The 24,945-nt window shown below is 38.9% G+C and overlaps 1 protein-coding gene across 3 annotated transcripts in view; it reads left to right on the forward strand.

The window, feature by feature from the left end:
• slc6a2 (solute carrier family 6 member 2) overlaps positions 1 to 24,273 on the forward strand; it is a 28,330-nt gene extending 4,057 nt beyond the window's left edge. For all 3 annotated transcript variants that reach the window (XM_069174146.1, XM_069174145.1, XM_069174147.1), the window contains exons 4-15: positions 138 to 375; positions 8,091 to 8,229; positions 8,572 to 8,706; positions 12,571 to 12,674; positions 14,316 to 14,440; positions 14,654 to 14,766; positions 16,806 to 16,934; positions 17,689 to 17,788; positions 18,985 to 19,085; positions 20,533 to 20,700; positions 22,240 to 22,311; positions 22,654 to 24,273. In XM_069174146.1, the coding sequence (XP_069030247.1) occupies positions 138 to 375; positions 8,091 to 8,229; positions 8,572 to 8,706; positions 12,571 to 12,674; positions 14,316 to 14,440; positions 14,654 to 14,766; positions 16,806 to 16,934; positions 17,689 to 17,788; positions 18,985 to 19,085; positions 20,533 to 20,700; positions 22,240 to 22,311; positions 22,654 to 22,677 (1,448 nt within the window). In that variant the 3' untranslated portion in view covers positions 22,678 to 24,273. The remainder of the gene's footprint in view (positions 1 to 137; positions 376 to 8,090; positions 8,230 to 8,571; positions 8,707 to 12,570; positions 12,675 to 14,315; positions 14,441 to 14,653; positions 14,767 to 16,805; positions 16,935 to 17,688; positions 17,789 to 18,984; positions 19,086 to 20,532; positions 20,701 to 22,239; positions 22,312 to 22,653) is intronic.
• Positions 24,274 to 24,945: the final 672 nt, after the last annotated feature.

Genomic DNA, 24,945 nt, shown 5'->3' on the forward strand with positions numbered 1-24,945 from the left:
AAATTATTCAGAGAAAAAAGAATGCCATTGTACCAGTTTGAGTTATTTACTGTAGCTGTAAAACCTGCAAGAAGTTGTAATTATGTAGATAGCACAGTCATTTTCTTCTTCCTCACTAATCACCCTGTATTCCTCAGGTGTGGGCTACACTGTGATTATCATAGCCCTGTATGTCGGCTTCTACTACAACGTCATCATTGCCTGGTCCCTCCACTACCTGTTCGCCTCCATGACGAGGGAGCTGCCGTGGCTCAGATGTGATAACATCTGGAACAGCGAGAACTGCACCGACCCCAAAGCCATCAATGGATCTGTCCTCGGCAATGGCACATCTTACGCCAAGTACAAGATTACCCCGGCTGCAGAGTACTATGAGTAAGTCATTTCTGACATTCTGAGCAATTCAATTATTAGATAGTGACCGGTTTAGACAACTGCGTGATTAACATTGTAACTTTGACAAAAACGTACAGACGTCGTGACCTTTTCAAGTTTTAAGAGGAAGATAATATCCTGATGTCTAACTGTGTCCCAAAATCAACCACCTAACATATGAAACAAGCCTGCTGCTCCTTCAACTTTTTGGTAAAGCTGATATGAAAATACGATGGCTGAATGTTTGGGGAGATCATAAGTTGTAAAATTAATAGTAAGGGTATACAGTGAATTTCACAATGTGGTGATTGTAATCACTGTGTCATGGATAGATAGTACTGTTCAAATACTTTGATAACTGTATTATCATGATTAAGAAGCATCATACATCTGTTACAAATAGATGGCCTAATAGGGACCTACTAAACCTACTTGCAAACTCTAGCTGCTGCAGTTATTATCGTAAGAGCAATGGAGGAAGTCTGGTGACGGAGTCTAACGAGTGATGATGGTTGAATATTTCCAAATATCCAAACTTCACTGTTCTTGCAGACTTGCGGAATTTACAGGCGTCTTCCCGGGAAGTCTGCAAATGCTGAGGGCTGCCCAAACACAAAAGGGGCCTCAAGCGGACTCCCTGCAGACTTCTAGAGACTTAGCAATTACCCACAATTCATTGCAATATTGATAAGAAACTGTAGTTTTTCCAAATGCAAGTTCAAAACACAAACAGAATAATGTTGGTCGGAAATAATATTCCACCACATCATTAAAAAGAAATATGTAGAAGTATAGGCTAAAGAGGTAGTCAAAATGCATTTTACCATTGTAGTCTTCAGGCCTGTCTATCACTGGCTTATATAGCCTTGCAGTCTCATGCCCTCGTAGACTTGACGTGACCACGGTGAACAGGTCACAGAAGTACGACTGAAGTCTGTGAAGGCTGGAAAGAGGTTTATGTTACGTTTTTGAGTTGTTTAACGTACGTAACAATACTTACGTGACGTACAAAATGTTGCTTATGTAGGTGATGTACACCAAAACCAGGATTTTTCCCTAAACCTAATCAAGTATCTTCGGTGCCTAAACTTAAGCAAATCGCTCCCGTGTCACAACAATGATGATGTGCTTATTAATGTTACCATGACGACAGAGGTCCTGTGTGCATGTTGCTGAAGGTCTGGTAAGCCTTTCATTGATATTATCCAATGGTCATATATGTTGTTGATAACCGCCAACAGTTTAGTAGGCCCACTACATGCCCATGTGTGTGGGATATATGTATGATGATAATGGCCTATTCAATAGTCAGGCAAACAGTATGACCAGTGTCATGTAGAGGTGATACCTTTTTTTTTGGAGGGGGGGCAGGGCATCTGAATAATACTAGTCCACTATGTACAACCCCATGAAACAATAGGACCACTGTCCAAGTTAAAAAAAAAAAAAAAAAAGGAAAAAAAAGGCTTCCAGCCATGGAGACGTAAGCAGAGGACTCCAAAATTGTCCAGCCAAAATGTTTGCACTATAAAAAGGTGTATACATAAAGTTCAAATGCACTCTTTGAAGCACATGAAAAAAGCTCCATCTGTTTATACTTCAAAGTCAGCCAGTTCTTCCTCGTCGTCTGTGAGGACTGACTGTGAAGCGCAGAGGAAGTCTGTGAAATGAATTGGACAATACAAGGGACACATGCTAAGTGTGACGCACAGAATACATTGAGTGTGTATCATGGCCAATAACTGAGCTTGCTAAATTTCCACTCCCATTTTGCTGACCAGGACTATCTTGGAGCATATGTTTATTTAATCAGTATCCATGGTTATCTTAGAAATTTCAGGAACCCTCAAACTTTATATATTAAAAAGTAAGTGAATGCTTTTTATGTTATATGAGGTGGGCAGTATTGTCATAAAAGCTTGAGCCTCGTGCTATTCAACAGATCTTCCAAAAAATGATGCAATATCATTTAGAGAAGACAGATTATTACAGTTCATTCACAGGAGAAAAAAAAAAATCCAAAGATGTTTATAGACAGACTGACAACAATAGGGTACTTTCAGACAGATCTTGCATGGGGGTTAGGCACGGTAGGGGGACAATAAATCCTTCTGCTTACAGCTAGCTTTGAGCATAGGACCAATGCCAATTCACAGCATGAGGGAGGCCAACTGGCTCTTGTTTCACCTCTTAGACTCCTCCACATCCACAAGCCCTTTTGAACTTGCTTACTTGTGCCATGTAGACAGCAAAATTAAACGTTGTCTCAGATTTACTTCACACCTGAGCTGGTGTTTCATATTCGGTGGAGTTTAGGCTCACCACCCCAGGTGCCTAATACGGTTTACAACATTAGAACAACATTAGAGAACATTACAGTGTAAGCAATTGGTATAGGAAGACACAAACACAGCGTTAGAGAAAGATGAGACAATACTTGGCGACCCAAGTATCCTTACAACTATGTTAATTGGTTTCATTGGTCACCTAGAGTCAGCGTGACCAGCTGTGAACATGGACATTTTATTACCTAATAAAGTTGAAATAGCAAATGTGCATGCATAGCAGTTGCCTACTTCCGCCTTTAAACGTAGAAACATTAGCATTCATCTGGAGTTGTGTTTCTGGCTCCTGATAAATGCAAGTCCAATATTCAATTTCCTTTTAGTAGCTCAACCGTTTTCTCTACTATCCAGTATTTAAGCTGCTATGTTCAACAGCTAATTGGAAGGTTTGTCTTGTCGGTTTCCCATTTCTTGGCGATAAGGTTGTGTCTGATTTGGTTTATCAGAGTCTGGCTTATTTGAGAGAGTAATCCAAACAGTAGATGAGCTGTAAAAGTAAAACATTAAGCTGAAAGATGCTAAAACACTCTGAAGGGCTAAAGAACACAGTCATAGTCCCTTTGTCACTATTGCACATAGTCGTTAGATCCTCTTTTTATATGCAATATTGATTATTGCAGCTTTAATGTTTCTTCTTATTTACGGAGAAATGTATATCTTATAAAAGTGTATTTATATTAAGATATAGGTTATATATTCCTCTTTTGAGAATATAGGTGTCCCAGGGACCCCAGAATACACTAAAACAATATAAGGCAAAGGAAAATCTACAGTACAAAAGCTTTTTTTTTTTTACTTTTCTGAAACGTGTATACTATATTTCACCATAAGCTGTAAGTGTAGGGCAATTAATCACAGATAATATGTGCCATCAGCAAATTTGCAATACTATTCAAACATTATTAGAATGCATCACCATCATATCACCAAGTCTTCTAAAAACCTGCAGCACCATTTTAAAGGAGGCTACTTCATCATAATGATGACAAACTAACAGAAGAGCAGAGCAATTTCAAGTTATTATATAGATTAGCAGTCCATCAATTTAGCTGATCAAAAAAGTTATCTGAGGTCCAAGTTAAAATCATGCTGCTATACTGTACATGCCACTTTGAAAATACAGTCAAAATCACTGTAGCTGAGAGGAACCAGCTTGAGTGACTTCAACATGACATGTAGAGTAAATGTGGATAATATGGAAGTGAATTTTAGGTTACGAGACAGGGATTCCTTGGAAGATGAAAGGAGTCATGTAAGGACAGCCATAAACATGGCCTCTGCCAAAAAACTGACCTGGAAACAGGAAATATGCTGGGTATTTCTCTGTGATTAATTTGATGACTTTTGCAGAGATCAAAGAAACCCCCCAGATCTAAAATCCCAAATCCCTGAACCGTGTCTATTAATTCTAAAATACAACTGTATTATTTATGTCTCATAGCCTAAAGCCATACACATCACAGAGCCATGAGCTTTCAGAGTTCTTAAGCTGCTGTTATGTTTCACAAGTTCTTGTCGAATGGTTGAACAGCATGGTGTTACCAGACCCAAATTTGACTGCATGAATGGATAGAGTTGGCCATTTTCCATTGAGGATCTTTTCCAGTCATTGCATCCTAATGGGTGTAGACCTCAGGTTCATTTTTTAACTATTGGAGCAGCCTTTAACAAATCACCAATTACCACAATACAGTATGAATGAAGTTGTAAACACCAGAGACTCTCCTCTGATCTGAGCAAAGTGTAATACCATGTCGGTAAATTACCATTGTAGACTTTGCAGACTCCAGCTTTGGTTGTTTGATATTTGCTACCATTGCTACGACGTTTCGTATCGCTTCATTTAGCTCTACCACCGCTGCTATTGTAACAACTACATTTCAAAGCAAACGCATAACTTCAGTGTCATTGCACTTTGCCACCTCCACTGCTGGTCCTCCCTTCAGTGGGGTGAAACAAACCTTCATGTTAACAGGTTTTCCAGACAAATCACGGTGAGAACTGAAACTGTGAGAAATAGGCAGGCGGAGCCAGGCTATCGGAAAACTCCCTCTACTTACATATTTCCAAGTAAAAGTTTCAGTAATCTTCTGAAACCAAAAATTCAACCCAATGCCAAAACTCTGCCTTCGAGTGGGGCTTTTTTTTGTAACAGCTATAATGACATTTCTTTGTCCTCTAGGGGCCAGCAGAATACCTTGCTGAGTATATCCTCAGCTGTTTCTGGCCTATGCCAACTCCTGAGCTGCTAAATGTTCTACTATGTTCACTAGCTGGACACTAACTGAGAGAAGTGAACCAAAACAGTAAAGTTGGCGGCCAAACAGCTAAACGACAGTGATGACAACACCAATGCATTTCATTAGCACGCTCCCATATCCATTCTCTTTAGATCTAGCCTGAAGCAACCACATCTGATTTCAGGTCAAGACTTGATAAATAGCCCTCATTTAAACAAAAAACATGTCAATACTTGAAAGAATTGCTTTCACTTCCATTGCACACGCAATTTAACATATTTTTGTGGAAAGAATTGCTTTTTAAATAACAAGGACAGGATCATATGTAATTTATTAAATAAATCCGGTTGAAATAAGGACAAGTCCCCCCAGCTGGATTCAGATATTTAGGTGTTTTTTCATTCTTTTCTTTTCATTTTTTTTGTTTTTTTTTTTGCACGCCATGTTTATCATTTTGTAACCAACATGGAGACAAGGCTGCATGCAATAGTGCGTCAACCACACTTATACAGAGCCATTTCAACAGAGTGTTAGGATAGCAGCGCAACCAGCTTGCTGAGTGACGATAGGACTAAATGTGCTCAGAGTAACTTGGCCAAAGGCACCTGCATTGATGTTGCAGTGAGCATTTACTGGCACTCCATTATCGACGATATCAGATGAGCAAGGAGGCCTTGGGGCATTACACCACAACATTAACATGAGCCCTACAGGTCAGAGCACAGATTTGAAATTTCTCCCCAAACAAACCAGTGTCTTCACACTGCTATCCATCTCCCCAAAAACCTTATAGCTTTGAATTTATTATCAGCCAAAGTAAATGCTGAAGAGAAGTTTGACAGATCCTTCGGTCCCTCTGGGGTCTGTGTCTGAACATATTTCAGTTTGCATGTTCCTTAGAGGTTTTTGTGTTGGGCTGTTGTGTAAGCAACCCAAGTATCAGATCAAAACCCAGTTCCACGGTTTATCATCCCACAGCATCACGTGGAGACCAAATTGAATATTTCTTGAGGAAAATAGTCTGAGGAAAATTGTAAAGGAAGCAAAAGTGCTTTTAAATATTTTACTACAGGATATTGGTATCCAAATCAAATTCAACCTGTTCCCAGTGCTACTCAGCTCTGGCGCAACAACTAACAATCGAAACCATTTTGTAGTCGGACATTGTTTTTCGATTCATGTTTGCCCATCATGGGTCCTCATTGGGAAAGAGAGATCTGTGGCGCTCTTATAAATACAAGTTTTACAATGCTGCTTCACAAACAATTTAGTCATACATCAGAACAGCTGTACCCAGTATTGAACCATAATAACAGAACAAAACATTTTCAACTATAATAAAAGTTTAAAATGGAAACATGGAGCTGCTTATCAGAACCAATAAACCAACCCTGGCTAGTGTTGGTCACTTTTACTCAAAACAAATGAGAAATAAAGTAATGTAAACTATAGTGTTTGCAGGTTCAAATGTGTATCATCTTTAACATAAAATTATTCGCTATAAATTACTTTTCCACAACTGTGTCCTTAGTAATACAAATGAATATAACAGCTCAATGACAATGTAAAAGCAAACACTCATGACTGAAGTAACATCATTTGACTCTTTGACCAGAGAAACTTGTCCAGAAACATAAAACTTTCTGGGGTTTTTCCCTTCACTTGCATTTGGACTGCAGGACCATTGTGTCAGTTTTTGCTCCTGTCCAACCCTAAAAGATGACCTCACAGACAACACTGTTGGTTGTTATGAGTTATTAATTCAAATGGTTCTCTGAATGGAGTTGTATAAACAAATGTGCCAAAGAAACTTTTACAATTGTTTTAGTTTGTTTTTAGTGATATTTTCTTCTCTTAAAAGTAAATGGACCAATTTGGCTAGACTAAAAGATACATTTCCATCTTATTTCTGGAGATTATGTATGGAGCTGAAGTCCAGACGTTTGACATAGGGTTATCGTAAAAGTGTAAGCAGCAATTTGAGAGTTTGTCTATCCATGCGCATTACCTCTTAGTTCCTGTACAGGCATGGTGGTATCAGAAACCTGGCAAAGTCAATGTGATGGCAAAACTTCAGAAAGATGTGTAAAGTTACTGCTGTTGTTCATCAAGAAATTGTCCCTACATAACTCATTCCAATACTCCAAATTATCAGTTTTACAATTTTTGTGTTGTAGGTAAATGGGATACAATGTGTTAATCCCATAAACCTTTAGGCTTTGTTTTCAAATTCAAGTTCAGTAAAATCTTTGTCTTCGTCTTTTGTAAATGTGCTGGACAACAATTTGGGAAGACATTAAGTAACCTGGAGATGAATTCTGGTTCAGCTTTCCACTGCGCTCCTGCTTCCACCTGATGACAGGCCAGTATAGACAGAATTTTCTGATCAAAGGGGCCACAAGACTTAATGTAATGTATCACATGAGCTTTGATACACAACCCTACTCCACTATTGTAGACTGAAGTTATGTACTTCATTTCCACTACTCCAGCACCGACATTGAAAGAATGAGCTTGCAGCTGGAAACAATATTCACATAGTGAAGAAAGAGACACCATTTTTCTTTGGTGGATTCATCATCATTGTTAAACACGAGAATCTTTGAACGCTTACCTTGATCTGACAGTAAGCTTTTGGCTCAATTAGAATGAATGATGATAATGAACAAATACCAGAGGAGATTATTGACAGTTTCAAAGAATTTGTGTGCAGTGGTGTGAAAAAGAAAAGTGGTTAATTCACTTCAAAAGCCAGGCAACAGATTTATGTTTAATCCTACTTCACATAGTTTCCACCCTTCATACCTTTTCTGAAGATGAAAAATATGATATCTTCATTGATGTTGAAATATTGTTGCATCTAAATGAATACATTGTTAATAGTTGATAAATGGACTCCCCCAGCTGTTAGAACCTGGGTGGGCCTGTCCAACAAAAAACATGTCTCGCTGTTAAGATGTAGCCCAAAAAAAGAAAATATTTATAATACAGTGCTTTTATTTAGTCTGATTTCTCCCAGAAGAGTTTGTGAAATGCTGACAACAGCTGAAGATGAGACTGTACAGTATATCAAAATAAAAGAATGCCTTCTAGATATGATGCTACATTTGATCTGTCTGTCCTTTTCTAGACGGGGTGTGCTGCATCTCCATCAAAGTAAAGGTATCCAGGACCTGGGTTTACCTCGCTGGGAGTTGACCTTGTGCTTGGTTGTGGTGGTTTTCATCCTGTACTTCAGCCTTTGGAAAGGTGTCAAGTCTTCAGGGAAGGTACAGGCCGAGACCCCCAAACAATAACTGTTGCATTGTCAAATGTTAAACTTTTTATGGCAACTATAATATCTTTGTGGCAATGAATCTGTAAGAGAGACATTATGCAGCCATCTTGTAAAATAGCTCAGTGTAAACTGTTGGTCATCCTGTCGAGACAGAGTGATAAACATTGTTGGGATTGGAGACTACTCTTATATTTACTCTTTACATTCAGTCCTACTGTAGATAATACACTGGAGTTGCTCGTATTCACGCAACAAACTGTAGCAACAACAAATTGCAAAGAATGTGATGGATTTAGTTTTTTCTTTCACCCGTTTGTTTTGTGTGTGCATTCAGGTTGTGTACATTACAGCCACGATGCCCTATGTGGTCCTTTTTGTGTTGCTGATCCGAGGCATAACTCTACCGGGGTCTATGGATGGCATCAGAGCCTACCTCCACATCGACTTCAAGCGACTCAACAATCTAGAGGTGAGACAGTGCTTGTTAACCACAACCCATCTAACAGACAAAACAAACGAGCAAAAAAACTTTGAAGTGTGTAATATGCCTCTCAATCTGCCAGAGGATACCGTGTCAGTGTCACATTTTGCCTCACATGACACAGTTTACAGAGTGATAAAGTCTAAATAGGGAAGAGATCAAGGGTGGTTGGACAGAACAAACACAGATTGTCAATGCCTAAACCTTATGCGAGTACTTTTCACACCTTCAGTGCATTCAGAAAGTATTCACAGCGGTTCACTTTTTCCACATTTTGTTATGTTACAGCCTTATTCCAAAATGGATTCAATTCATTTTTTTCCTCAAAAGTCTACACACAATACCCCATAATGATAACGTGAAAAAAGTTTTGGGGACATTTTTTGAAATCTATTAAAAAAATTTAAAAAAAAAATTAAAAATCACATGTACATAAGTATTCACAGCCATGACATGGACATAGATGACATGCCATGACACTTAAAATTGAGCTCAGGTGCATCCTGTTTCCACTGATCATCCTTGAGATGTTTCTACAACTTGATTGGAGTCCACCTGTGGTAAATTCAGTTGATTGGACATGATTTGGAAAGACACACACCGTCTATATAGGGTCCCACAGTTGACAGTGCATGTCAGAGCACATACCAAGCCATGAAGTCCAAGGAATTGTCTGTAGACCTCCGAGACAGGATTGTACCGAGGCACAGATCTGGGGAAGGATACAGAAACATTTCTGCAGCATTGAAGGTCCCAACGAGCACAGTGGCCTCCATCATCCGTAAATGGAAGAAGTTTGGAACCACCAGGACTCTTCCTAGAGTCGGCCGCCTGGCCAAACTGAGCGATCGGGGGAGAAGGGCCTTAGTCAAGGAGGTGACCAAGAACCCGATGGTCACTCTGACAGAGCTCCAACGTTGCTCTGTGAAGAGAGGAGAACCTTCCAGAAGGACAACCATCTCTGCAGCACTCCACCAAGCAGGCCTGTATGGTAGAGTGGCCAGACGGAAGCCACTCCTCAGTAAAAGGCACATGACAGCCCACCTGGAGTTTACCAAAAGGCACCTGAAGGACTCTCAGACCATGAGAAACTAAATTCTCTGGTCTGATGAAACAAAGATTGAACTCTTTGGCCTGAATGCCAAGCGTCATGTCTGGAGGAAACCAGGCACCGTTCATCACCTGGCTAATACCATCCCTACGGTGAAGCATGGTGGTGGCAGCATCATGCTGTGGGGATGTTTTTCAGCAGCAGTAACTGGGAGACTAGTCAGGATGGAGGGAAAGATGAATGCAGCAATGTACAGAGCCATCCTTGATGAAAACCTGTTCCAGAGTCCTCTGGACCTCAGACTGGGGCGAAGGTTCATCTTCCAACAGGACAACGACCCGAAGCACACAGCCAAGATAACAAAGGAGTGGCTACGGGACAACTCTGTGAATGTCCTTGAGAGGCCCAGCCAGAGCCCAGACTTGAACACGATTGAACATCTCTGGAGAGATCTGAAAATGTCTGTGCACCGACGCTCCTCATCCAACCTGATGGAGCTTGAGAGGTCCTGCAAAGAAGAATGGGAGAAACTGCCCAAAAATAGGTGCCAAGCTTGTCGCATCATACTCAAAAACACTTGAGGCTGTAATTGCTGCCAAAGATGCTTCAACAAAGTATTGAGCAAAGGCTGTGGATACTTATGTACGTGTTATATTTCCATTCTTTATTTTTAATAGATTTGCAAAAATTTTAAACAAACTTTTTTCACTTTGTCATTATGGGATATTGTGTGTAGAATTTTTAGGGAAAAAAAATAATTTAATCCATTTTGGAATAAGGCTGTAACATAACACAATGTGGAAAAGATGAAGTGCTGTGAATACTTTCCGGATGCACTGTAGGTGAGGAAACACGTGACACTGATACAGTATAGGACTGGGTTAATTAGGGGGTATTTGGGATGTTATCGGGAGGTACTCCGTATGAAACCGTATGCAATTTCAGGTCTCAGTGCTGGGCACATCTTGAGTTTTGTTATTTGTTGACCTCTGGTTTTATTTTAACCCAGACTGTAAGATCAGTTCATTCCATTGTCATGCTACAGTATAAGTAACATTAATTTCAGACTTAACCTCCTTTCTGTGTTACCGTAATTTTCTGGGAGGAGAAGACCATCGCATGCTCTGATGGTTAAAAAAGCCAGTGCCTCAGTGCCTCCTATACGGACTGCATGTAATCAGTATGTGAATTAATATACTCACATAGTTAAGATGTCTCCCACTAGCTGAGCTCATGTGTATTTGTAAGGGTTGACAAAAATTTATGTTTTGCTAAACATTTGTGGGACTTGGGCATTAATTTAATTGACATGTTTTGTAAACCAGAGCTGGGTGTTCCTAGCTGATAAGACATGTACAGGGAAAAACAGATGGGTGCTCCATAGAATGACATCCCTCTGCACACAGTCATAATTCATGTAGGCACTTCCATAAAAATGCAACAGGAGCTTGAAACACTTGCTGTAACCATAGAAAGCCTGGGTAAATTATGTGCGCTCTCTGGCCCAATTCCTACCATTGATAAGGGATGTGAGCTGTTCAACCACCTTTTTAGCCTGGACAGTTGGCTGGAAAACTTTTGTGCTGCAACTGGCTACAGTTTTGTTAGCCACTTGGAGTTATTCTGAAGAGGGAGAGACCTCTTCAGGAGAGACAACTTGCACCCAAACAGGAGGGGTACAAGTGTTTTAATTAGCAACTTCAATCTCCATCGAAGTAAACTGTCTGAAAATTGACTAACACCTGCTATACCAGTCATTGTGAATCAAAGGCCCTACAACCCTCCATCCCTTAGATCCAACAATAATAAAGTTCGGATTCCTATTCAGTGTCAAGCACATTTAACATCTACCTCCCCTCCGATGAGTGTCAATTTCAGCCTCCTTAATGTACGGTCATTAGGGAACACAACTTTTATTTTGAATGATTTTATTACCTCTCACAACATTGACCTTTTTATGATAACAGAATCCTGGCTGGCCGTAGATGATACTGTCCCACTGGTAGAAACGTCACCTCCTGGCTTCTTATTTTTAAACAAGCCCAGAGACTCAGGCAGGGGAGGTGAAGTGGCAGTGTTCTACAAAAACTGCTTCAAATGCTCAGTGATTATCGGCATATTCTCATCATTTGAGTACCTGTGTTTTCCCCTAAGAGATCCGGTTGAAACTTTGTGTATTTTAGTCTACAGACCCCCAAAATCATCTGGTTTTATTAATGAATTTTATGAGCTGCTGTCCATCATCGTGCCAAAATATGAAAATACCGTGATTTTAACATCCATGTCATAGCTGACCTCCTGTCCCCCTACGAGCCCACATGCAACCCGAGAACCTCTGGTAGGTCGTTCCTGACCACACCCCGCACCAACCTTAAAATGAAAGGTGACCGGGCGTTTTCTATTCAGGCCCCTCAGTTATGGAACGACCTGCCAGAGGAGATCAGGGACGCTAACACACCGTTTTCTTTGAAGTCACTCTTAAAAACAAACTATTTTAGACTTGCCTTTTGTTGACTGGATTTCCATTGATTCACTGTCTGTTTTATTGTCTGTTATATTTTGTGTTGTATTTCATCTTTATATTTTATACTGTTGCATATTGTTTTAAATGTATGTAAAGCGCTTTGTAACTTGTTTTTGAAAAGCGCTAAAAAGTTATTATTATTATTCTGATTGGTTGTAATAATGTGATAATGAAAATAAGCATCTACATTGAGAACAGTCTATATCTGGTATTTCACCTTGGAATATTTTTTTAGGAATTCAAAAGCCTTCTTGTTTCTCTGTTATTTTTGCCACAGGTGTGGATTGATGCTGCCACTCAGATATTCTACTCACTGGGTGCAGGATTTGGTGTGCTCATTGCATTTGCCAGTTATAACAAATTTGACAACAACTGCTACAGGTGAGGGTTTGCACTGCATTTTTGATAGTCTGAAACAAGCCCAGAGCAACATGACATCCTGCTGTTTTTAAGCAGTCGGCCTTCTCCAGCTTTTAACTGGATCACGCAGTAGAGGTGATGCTAATCTGTCCAGTTTACGCCGATGGCCAAGTGTTAACAGGACAGATAAAGTACAAGCTAGGAAGAGTTGCCAGATAATAGCCAAAGGCTGTATGCTGACTGATTTGTCAGTGCTGCTCAATATTTTTCACCATTAATAGGTTGCAGAGGTGCTGCTAGAGGCAATGCAACAGTTTGACATATCATGTTTGTAAATAGATTCCCAGAGGACAAAACCTGTCCTATTAGAGCTACACAAACTCTGTACAACAGTTATTGTAATAAATGATCTCCCGGTGGGAGACACATTAAGCACAGTCATCACAGAGGCTTCCAAAGCTGAATCTGTGCTGTACTACTATACGTGTTGTAAGATTTAGGGACCCCTTCCTCTACTGTCCTGTCCACTCTCATTTCCTCCACCTTCTTCAACCCCAAACCGGGCCTCTTTTGCCTTCCTCCTCTTTCATGTCCCATTTAGAAATGTGGACTGCTGGCAGGTGGTATTTGCATTATGCCCTCAGTGGCAAATGAGGAAATTTAAAGCCGATGAAAGACAGCAGCCTGAAAGAGCCGGCGATGTTAGAAAAACAAGTGCAGAAGGGGGACTTTTTTTGTTTAAATACTGACACAGATGGAAGAAATCTGCATGAGGTACAGTGCAATGAATCAGTGTCCTCCCTTGTAGCTAAGAAAAACAAAACCACCAGCTACATGGCAAACACAAACGTACACCTCACTAAACTAACCAAACCTTTAAACCCTTAATTTTTAAGCTAAAATGAAAATACATTTGGCAAATTGAACTATTAAATAAACTGAGCCAAAAAATTCTATCCATTACAACATTTATCCAAACTGAGATACTATTTTAGTGAGTTATTTAAAACTAAACTCAAAATAATCAGGAAACTACGTAAAACAAAATGTCAAAAATGATTTTAAGTAGCACTTGTTTGTGTCCTGAATGACCAGAAAGAAGAGCAGGACAGAATAAAAACCATTTAAAAAATAAATAAATCACAGCTTGAAAGTCAGAGGGAAGGAAATTATTAATTAAGGGGTTTCTGTTCTCTAAACCAATGAGGTGGCTGAGGTCAAGTTTATCTTGTTCATTGTATCAGACAGCAGCAGATTAGCAGCCACAGAACAGCACACTAATTATCGAATCAAACCCCGGACCAGGAGCAGAGAACAAAACCCTCTCCTTAATCTTAATATCCCTTCTTAAGCGTGTTTGCTGAAGATCAACCCACGAAGCACTTGAAAGATCAAGTGGCACAAGGCTCCATTTTAACTTTACTTATGTGACCTATTACAATAAGCAGCAGTGATTCTTTCAGTGTTTGTTCCACAAATACTAACGAAGAATGATGGTGACTCAGTTTCCCTTCACAAATTTTTGTTTGTGCCTATTTATCAATCCTAAAACAAACTACAACTCAAGTCAGCCCCGTCAAAGATGAGGACCTTAAAAAAAATACAGATATTTAACTTCCTTTTTAATTGCCGTTTTGTTGTTGTGTGTTTTTTTTAATACAGGGATGCTCTCTTGACCAGCACTGTGAACTGCGTTACCAGTTTCTTCTCAGGGTTTGCCATCTTTTCTGTACTTGGATACATGGCTGACAAACATGGGGTGAAAATAGAAGACGTGGCAACAGAGGGTAAGTTCTGCTCATCCACATTAAAACACAAACAATATTACAAACAATCTACACTACACCATCAGGGACCAGCTAAAGACCATATATTGCTGTATACATATTTATTTTGGATCGGTTTCTCACTTGCTCGATTAAATTTAATGATACAACATTTGATCATACATGCAAAATTTGCACCGTCTATAAAATTCACAATGTTTTTTGTATTTACAGGGGCCGGTTTAGTATTTATCATCTACCCTGAGGCAATCTCTACACTACCTGGCTCAACATTCTGGGCCATTGTGTTCTTTATCATGTTGCTGACTTTGGGCATCGACAGCTCGGTGAGTACCAAAGACCACTACGACCTTCTGACTTGAAGTTTAGCTCTCCTTAGTATGTGTATGTGTGTATGTGTGTGTGTGTGTGTGTGTGTGTGTGTGTGTGCGCGCGTATGTGCGTATGTACGTATATATATGTATATATATGTATATATATATATATATATATATATATATATATATATATATATATTATATATGTATATGTGGTTTCTTTTTTCCATCCCTGAAACTGGTTAAACTAATTGTGTTTAAAAAGTCATTACTTAAGAAACTGTTTAATACAAGCATCTTATAACTGTATCATATTGTACACAACTTATAATTAAACAGACTACTTGGTATTATTAGCTAAAAATGACATTTAGTAACACTTCTTTTGAGCTCAGCTTGTCTGACGTTCTCAGTCAGATGGTGGTGATGATGATGTTGCTACTGCTGATTCACTCTGTGGCTGTTTCCAAAATCTGAACACAATTATGTTTCCAGTCACATTTATCAGCAAGCTTTCTATTATATTAGATTTCTAGCCATGTTACGTACAAATATTTAATCATTCTCAAACATTGCAAGCTGCACTCACTAGAACTTCTGTCTCCGCTGCTTCCTCCATGATAGTTTGAACGAGTAGTAGTAGTAGCTAAGATATTGTTTTATATTTGATATATATATATATATATATATACACACACACAGAGAGAGAGAGAGAGAGAGAGAGAGAGAGAGAGAGAGAGCTTGGTCTATTTTTTTGTGAGATAGAGCAAGTTTTCCCCTAATTGCAAGGCTGGCAGATCCCTGGTTCTTCCAGTTTACTTCCAAAACCCCCATGCTGAAGTGTTCTTCCCCAAGATCTTCCCGAGGGCAGGCGAGGTGTGAGTGCATTTGCACATGGGTGAATGAGTGGCAAAAATTGTGAAGCATATTGAGAACAACTAGGTTAAAAATGCACTTTGTAAGGGCACTCCATTTACCTTTTGACCCATAGCCTAGAAAAACAGCACCACCTTTACTGAACAGAAGACAGAACCGAGCAGACACCGAATGCTGAGATCCCCCTCGGGTAAAGTAAAGACATAATGAATAACATCGAGGTTTCCCATTAAACCTGACTTTTGTTGGAACATAATTTTCATTAGAAGTCCAATTATAAAACATACAGTAATATAAGGTAAATTATTATTCATTATGGTCAGTGTTAAAGTGAATAATTGGTCTGCGGCAATAAAAACGTCTCCAAAAGCCAGCAGCAATTTAAAAAAACGTGCCCAGCGATTCTCTGAGGTGCTAAATAAACAGCTAGTTAAATGTCTCCAAGCCATTAACTCATCCGTTCAATCATTTATCAGCTGGATCAGATTAGGACTACTATAAAAGTATTGGTTTATATACTGTAATGTATTGGGTGTGTATTTTATCCCAACTTGTTTTTCGGCCTGTACTTTTTTGTTTTGCTAAGATGGGACCAAAGACAAATTTGAAGACCTGTTGTAGAAGAAACATTTCACATGATATTCAATTATTCAAAATATATGACAATACATATTAACCCTTATTAACGGACACATATAAAAAACAAACACCTTTCTATTTTGTTGGCTATTGCTACGTATACCATTTTAAAAAGTTACATATAATCATGCCAATTTGAGTTAAAAACATGATGGTACATAATACCATATTGTTGTACATCAAAAGATGATATCTCATATTTCCATTAACTGTTAAAGTACACACAACATTGTGTAAAGTGATGCAACATGTTATAGACATGCCTTTCAACAGATACATCTGAACTGTTGATTGTTATTAAATGAGTGATTTTCCATACTGTGTTTTTCCCTAATTGTTGACAAATAAATAACATGGTATTATGAAGTTATGACTATCAATGTTCAGTTTAAAATACTTCAAAAATAGGGCACAAAATATCACAAAGATGTCTGGTGTAAGCTGTGAAGGGATCTCCCCTGGTTAAGCCCATTAAAGAAGCCTTCTAGCTGGGAGTGATTTCGGAGTGTGGTGTCTCTGTTTGTGTCCCTCAGATGGGCGGCATGGAGGCAGTGATCACAGGCCTGACAGATGACTTTAAGATCCTCAAGAGAAACAGAAAGCTCTTCACCTTCGCCACAGCTTTTGGGACCTTCCTCGTTGCCCTGTTCTGCATTACTAATGTGAGTATCAAGTTTTATAGTGCTCCTTGAATGTTTATTCATTTATTTAACTTATTATATTTATATAAACTGGAAAATATTTCTTTATATATAATCATTTTGTGAAGTTCGGCAGTGTTAAGGCATGAGAATAAGGTTTAAACTGCATGTGTCTAGGCGTCATGACGTTTTGTTGTCACAGAAAAATTGCTTTAAAAAGTAACAGAAATCAGTCAAAGAAATGATTGAAAGAGCTGGCGCACCAAACTCTGATAAGAAATTTGAATTCAATTAAAGCTTTAAACAGGAAGCCAACATTTCTCTGTTGCTTCTATTCATTCACATGGCATTAGCACCAAGCAAAAATGTTCACTGATGAGAGAAATACAGACTTTGGAGACAGAAAGGTATTATCTCCGTGATTCACATGGTTTCGTCCCTGAATCAAGTGAATACAATTACTGAGAAAGTGAACGATGCCTTTCGAATGCTGGTTCCCTCACACAACATACAGACTGTAGCATCGTGGATACAAATCAAAGGTTCGTTATGCAAAACCTTAAAAGCAATCTGAATCACCAATGTGTGCAGCCTGTCTATGTTGAGATGTCAACTCCAAAAATTAGGCTTTAACTCACCTACAAGTGCAAATTGAGCACATACTGTATAGTCCAATGTATCAGGTTTGACAGACCCTTGCTGACTGACCGCACACAAGGGTCCGATTACGTTGAAAGACTAACGCACCCTGTTGTGTTTCTTTCCTCTTCTGTAGGGTGGGATCTACGTGCTGACCTTGTTAGATAAGTATGCAGCAGGGACTTCTATACTATTTGCTGTGCTGATCGAGGCCATTGGAGTGTCATGGTTTTATGGTAAGAAATGACATGTATTCCATCACATATTCTCATTAGCAACATTAGTCAGTTTTGAAATGACATTGGAAAATGGCAATTAGCACGATAGAACTGCAATATCTTAGCTACTCGCCTATTGTCACTCTTTTGCCATGACTCCATGAAAAGGAATAAATGTGACCTGAAAATGTAGCTATGAGACAGAAGAATCATTAGTTACAAAAATGTAAACAGTGAAAAGGAAAAAAAAGAGACAGCAGTTCATGTTAATAAAAGACCTTTTTAAGGACCAGCAGGGCAAGAACTACGAACACCACAATCAGAAAATGTGGTTTAGTGATTGGTGTTTAGGGTTGAATACCGAACTTTGATGGCACAGAACGTATTGCTTCGGTCCTATCTAGTATTTTAAAATAGCTTGTAATGCGGTGCCAAATTTCAATACCTAAACTTCCTCCACACTAGCATGTTTTTGTTTTAAAATGCATAACTTTTTCTCCCTTTACACAGGGGTCAATCTCATCAGTTTCAGTGAGCCGTAACATTTACCATAAGTAGGCTCTATTTGGGTGGCCCGCCTATGTAGATAAAATCACTTTCAAGTGACGTCACTAAATCTTACATTAGAACGCCTTACTTCACTCTTTTCATACAAACTTTCAGCGTCACACCTGTCTGAGCTGTGTGCGCTTCAGTAACTGGATTCTCCTCTATTTGCAGCCAGCAAGCTAGTATCTAGCATTTAAGGCATGAGGGAACATCGATAAATTGTAGTGTCTAATGACAGCTTCTAAATAGGGCATTTAGAGGACATCTGTTAATTTTAGGTAAAGAAAAACAGACAGAAAACACTGTCCCTCTCTAAATGCATGACAAGTTGAGATTTGTACCATAATGTAATTATTTCTTTAATTAAGTCAAAGGCACATGATGTATGATGTAAAGGTCAGCACACATCAGACCTGAAAGGTATCAGTGGACTATGAGGGTGCAGACCATCATGTGTTGCTTTCCCACTTATTGTCCAATGAGACTGCATTGGGACAAATAACTAGCTGCTGCCTCCACTGATTTAAATAGTAAACGATCTGCACTTGTATTGCGCTTTATCACCTTATGGTCTCAAAGTGCTTTTACACGGTTTTACAATTGAATGTGTATGACTTTACTCCCAGCAGTAACCTTTGCTGTTCAACTTCTCATGCTCTCTCCAGGTGTAGACCGCTTCAGCGAAGATATCGAGCGAATGATGGGCTTTAAGCCAGGACTCTACTGGAGGCTGTGCTGGAAATTTGTCAGCCCAGCTTTTCTGCTGGTGAGAAATGAAATGAAGCTGCTGCATGTAGAGCTGGTATTCATGGGAAGGGATGACATCGGATCTAGACCAAAACACAAACTCGACAGATAAGTCTATCCAAATTTTAAGAAGAAGTGAAAACTAAACTAGTTTACTGATTGGTGCATTGCAGTAAATAGCATTCTGAATGCTTGCAAGAAAAATAAATGAATTGCTTATTCATGCAGTAGATGTTAGTTTCGGTCTCAATGATTTAGTGCTGGTTAGCTTAACGAGAAGATTTATTAATTGCATTCCTATGAGAACCAACAGCTAAAGTAAATTAAAGTAATGCAATAAGCTGCACACAGGGAAAAGCACTCACCCACCACCCCAGAGACCCAGATTCAATCATCACAGTCATTCCTCTGGCTTGTACCTGGAGGGAGGGGAAGATAAGGGAGGATAGTTTAAACCTTGGTGCCCCTCCTGGCCAGTTCCTCGCTGGCATTTGATTGAGTAGTGTGCGAATCCACGTGCATTTGAGGAAGCACATGGTTATGTCCACTGTTATTCAGGGGAGGGTGTAGACAGCCATGTGCTTCCTTTAATACATCCTCCTCTGGACAACAGTGGAAGGTTGCCGGAATAAAGAGAATTTGTTATCGCAAAAATAATGTACTGTAGATTTATTTTGGTATGTAATAGGTTACTGCCTCAATGACAAGCCTTTGTACTCCAAAAGAATACAAAACCTTGCTAAAAATTGTAACCTTTATTGAACATGTGTTCTTTCTCATGCGTGTTTCCATCACAGATGACACCACACCCAACCAATTATACTCCACTTCATCCAATCTCTTGTCCTAGCCTCTGTGAATGCTGCATTTCTATTAATGAAAACACCTAGAGTGCCAAGTTTCCATGTGCACTTGAAGCGGTGCTATGTGAACATATTTGTGCTCAATTTTGTGATCGACTGGAAATAAACATAAGTAATGAGTGCAAGCTCTGGTACTTACTATCAAAAGAGGTCTGAGTGAACTGACAGTTCAAATCTGAACTCCACATTTTCATGAGCAAGAATAAACATACGACGACACCAATAAACTATCTCAATGTTGTAATGATGATGTAAAGATGACTTTTGGTGCTTTCTCAAAATGTTTACACAAAGTGATTTTTTTTTTTATATAAATAATCAGCAGTAATGTTGATATAATACCTAAGTGGGTAACACTAAAATACAATATTAGAGGAATTACGAATGGGTTTTTAATAGGGGGCATCTGCTATGATAAAATGTTTTGTGATTGACCTCTGTCATGTTAAGTCACTTTGTTTTTATATTTCCTGTCTCTTTCAGTGTCTCTTTTTCTGTCTTTGACATTTTCTGCCAGTCCCTTTTATTTCAGAGTTCAAACATAACAAACAGATCTAACGCTTCTAATGTGATTATTTCTCGTTTTTCTTCTCTCTTTCATAGTTTGTGGTAATAGCCAGCACTTTGACATCGTCAGGCCTGAAGTATGATGAATACGTCTTCCCTTACTGGGCCAACGTGGTCGGCTGGGGCGTGGCCATGTCCTCCATGCTGTTTGTCCCCTTTTACGCCATATATAAATTCTTAAGTGTACCAGGAACATTCAAAGAGGTGTGTATCAAAACACGTTCGTCACAGACTGTGAAAAAGTAAAGAAGTGGCTTATTTGGTAGATATTCTGAATAATCATACACAGACTTTTTGGCAATATAATCAGTGAAGAGGAGAGACGATGGTAAACAGTTTTGACTGGCACAAGAACTTTCGACTAACATATATGCTGGAAATAAAATAGGATCTCAGTATAAATGGGCATTGTATAACAGTAGCCACATGTACTCACTGATGTGATTGCTGCTGCAGGGCATGCAGTGTGTTATCTTTTTCAAACAAAACTGAAAAACAATCATCTGATTTCGGAAAAGATGATGACACTGGAACTTTGAGAACACTGTTAGATGAAAGGATTGCTTCAAAGCATTTATAGTTTGTGATGGCAATCATCAAAGCATTAGAGCTGTTTTCATCCCTCAGCAGTCAACCAGTGTCAGCTTCAATCTACGGCAACAATCCCCACATCTAACTGGTATTTCCCGTTGATAAGCAGGGTTGAAGATTTCTCTCAGGTTCTCAGGACACATGTTCTTCCTCAGAACCTCTGTCACTGCCGATTGAGCTTAGGCTGTGGCATCTTCATGATAATCTGAATCATCATTTCTGAAGTTCCAGAAAAATACTTCAAACACATGTCTAAGGGCTAATTTTATCAATCAAAATCCACATTTGCTAGTTTATTGGTGGATAATCTGAATGAAAAGTAAGGCACATAGTTCAGGGGGGTGGCAACTTAATAAATCATAGGCTTGTTTTGGGCGCAACATGAAATACACCAATCAGACTGTCATCTTGCATTCTCCTGAGGTTGCTTTCACCTTTCTGGAATGCTCTTATAATAACAGAATTTTAAAGTAGGAGGAACGAACTCTCTTATCTGCAGAGGAAGCCGATCCGCTTTTTCTTCCTGATGGACACAATAGCCTTTCACATTTTTTACCTTTAACCTTTTGAATTGTTTGTGTGTGCTGCTGCTTTTCCCTGTTTGTACAACAAGCTGAGCATATACACGTTGCACACCTGCCTATGTAGTTGAATATTACTGTCTTAATAATGAAATCACCATAACAGTAAAATACTGCACCACTGACGTAAGACTAGGTTTTTGTTGCTCATGCAGTTGCTTTCTCCTGACCCAAATTAGCAATGCACCAACAGTTTCTGACCACATTATTTAAAAAAAACAACAGACGCATTGGTGCTCAGATGGACATTTGCGATTTAAACAAAGTGGGCGCTGAATGGAAAAATGACAAATCCTCAGATCTGAAACTAGCAAAGACACTTGGCTATGTGCTTGATGGCACTTTGCGCCAGGTGTAAGATAGAGCCCTTAATGTCTCATGTCAAATTTGATCGCATTCCCTCTTAATACTCAAGTATTATCAGGACTATTTGACTCCTGGAAACATATGCGGATATGACAAAATTGCAGTATATTAAAGGGCCAGGGGTGGTATGTATGCTCTGCAGATGATACATCTCTTGTGTAAAAAGTGAGAATGATATGCTGTAATTTCTTTTTTGTTGTTGCAGAGAATAGCCTACTGCATCACTCCAGAACATGAACATCATTTGGTGGCTGAAGGAAATATACGGCAGTTCAAAGTAAGGTCAACATTTTAAACTTTTTCTGACTGAATTAACCTGAACTAAAACATAAAATAAAAATCAGGCTGATTTTTTTCCCCCTAAATGGCAATTAATTTGTATTTCAAAACTTTTAATCATTTGTGAAATAACTTGTGCACTGCCTATTTGTAAAGATGCTATAATATTGTTCAGTATGAGCCTTTTAAAAGTTGGATTATACAAACAGCAGATGTGAATATGATCAAATATTCTTAACAACAAGAATAGCAACAAGATATATCAACCAAGGCCGTTAAAATGGGATAAAATGTGTTCCATAAGGTGACAAAACAAATAAGACTGTATTTTATTCTCCAGCTAAAGCACTGGTTGGCCATCTGATCCCGAATATCCAGAATCCCTTCATCCATCCTGACTTCTGTGGTTGGAGCTACTGTGTGCCACCAGTGGTCGGACAGACAAGGAGAGCAACAGACTCCAACCTCTCAGCAGCCTCCCTCTTCTCCCTGTGCATTTATCACCCAAGGCCTTTGTTGTCAAGAGTGGCTTCAAGCGCTTTGATTTCAGAGTTATGCCTGGTAACGTTCTGAAACCATCCTGTAGCTTCAACTCATAAGGGAGGGGCATCCCATGGCAAACATTTACAAGTTTTCTCCCCATGGATATCATTATGATTTTTATATACTCTTTTAATCAATTGTGGCTTATCTGTGTCAGTGCCTTATCAAGCAAGACACTTCATGTTTCTTACAGTAAATACAATTACATGAAATAAAATAAACTGTGTTGACTCAGGAACCCACTAAAATCAAACCAGTTTGTGGATGGCAATCTCTTGGTTTTGACCCAGTCCTTTGACACCAAAGTCAAAAAGCTGGAGGTCAACAGTGCATCAAGGTTAAGGTCCTTAAGCAAAGAAAAAAACAGGTCATATATATTGCTTTTGTGTCACAGTGCGTTCCAGAAAAGGGAATAAATGCATGCATCACTCCAAAGCTTTAAAAGAACTCTGGCAGGCTTCATTGAACTCATATGCTTTGAAAAGCCAGACACACAACCAAGCCTCAATCTCAAAGAAAGACAAAAGTAGAACCTGGTCAGTGCCTGGCTGCATACATGAGGTGCAGGGAAAAAAAATAAAATTATAAAAAACACCAAAACAAATGGCGTAACTGTTACACATAGTTTTGTATTATTGTAGTGTGACTTTAACTTTTCAAATTTCTGTCTGTTCAGTTTATAGGAATATATGTGGGTTTTCCTCCGAAGAGACAGCGAAAGAGTGTGTGTGTGTGTGTGTATTGGGATTTTGTTGCCAACCATACAGTAAGCTGTTAGTGTGCAGTACATGGCAGACTTACAACTGCCAAATGCCTCTTTTACTGTACTGCATATTAACTATTATGTTAACTGCATGACAACAAGTCTGACATTTTTATTTTGAAACATACCTTGTGGTGTTCTTCTTTTTCCATCACGATAGAAGTGCCGACATGTTCCTTGAGGAGTGATATTATTATCTTCTGTTTCTCTTTATTATTTATTAGAATGAAGTTGAGCCTTGAATCATAACAGAACACCCTTACTGAAAGGAATAAAGCCACAAAGAAAAAAACAAATATATGTGGAATATATATGAAGATATTAAAATATAGAAATATATTCTTTTGTTATATCTAATCTTGTATTTATCAAATTGTTTATAGCAAAACGTGAATGTAAAGTATTTTAAACGTAACTGTCCATAGTCCTAACATGGTGTTTGATGTATAGCTAAGAGGAACTATTTAGAAAAAATAAATATATTCTTCAGTGTAACCCCAGGCTACTTTGTCACATATGAATGTGGGCAAACACATCCTGGCTTTCCTGGACTATGTTTACAGAAATACTGTGTACAAAACCAATGTCCTGTTTGAACGTGAGTGACAAGTATCTATTACACAATGAAAATAAAGAATTTCTTCTACACACACTAGAAAACAATGTTTTGTTCTCTAATTTAATTTAGTGTGTTCTGAGAGACTTCCACGTATGGATCCCTCTTCATTTGCAGCTACAGAAACTTAACTACCTTTAGTTTCACTGCTGACTGAGGGACTTCTCAAAGCAGCCCACTGTGCCTTTCCACTGCCACAGGTCTTCAGTGTCCATTCTTTGGAACTTTGCTTGCAAAGCTACTTAATATTCATTATTTTCTGAATGCAAACTTGCCGGGTTTCTATGTTCATTACTTCATAATTAAGAAATACTGTAGATATGCTGCGTATACAGTGAGTTGTTATAGTAACCCAAAAACTGTGCATGCAGACATTACCTACGAATAAATATGCTTAACATATCTTCTGACCTAACCTCATTGCAGCATTATTTGACTGAAGTGACACACCATGCAATTCAATTTTGGGGCATTTTAGTGCCATAAGTCCATCTGAAGTCACCCCTGGGGAAAGCAGTGTGGTGAAGCAGAGTGATCACGTGTGACTGGATCCACAGCTGTGGGTCTGATGTGTGTCAGAAATTATAGACAGCTTTGGAGGCTTTGGTGAAACAAGTATCAGGAAGACAGCCTGAGTTTTTATTCAGTAAACGGCTGCCACAAGTGGAGTTTTCAAGTCAACCTCTCCTACTTTTTGTACAGCTCAGCTG

Source organism: Embiotoca jacksoni, unplaced genomic scaffold (genome assembly GCF_022577435.1).
Source record: "Embiotoca jacksoni isolate LCO1_2020_lvr unplaced genomic scaffold, fEmbJac1.0.p SCAF_6, whole genome shotgun sequence".
NCBI lineage: Eukaryota > Metazoa > Chordata > Actinopteri > Embiotocidae > Embiotoca > Embiotoca jacksoni.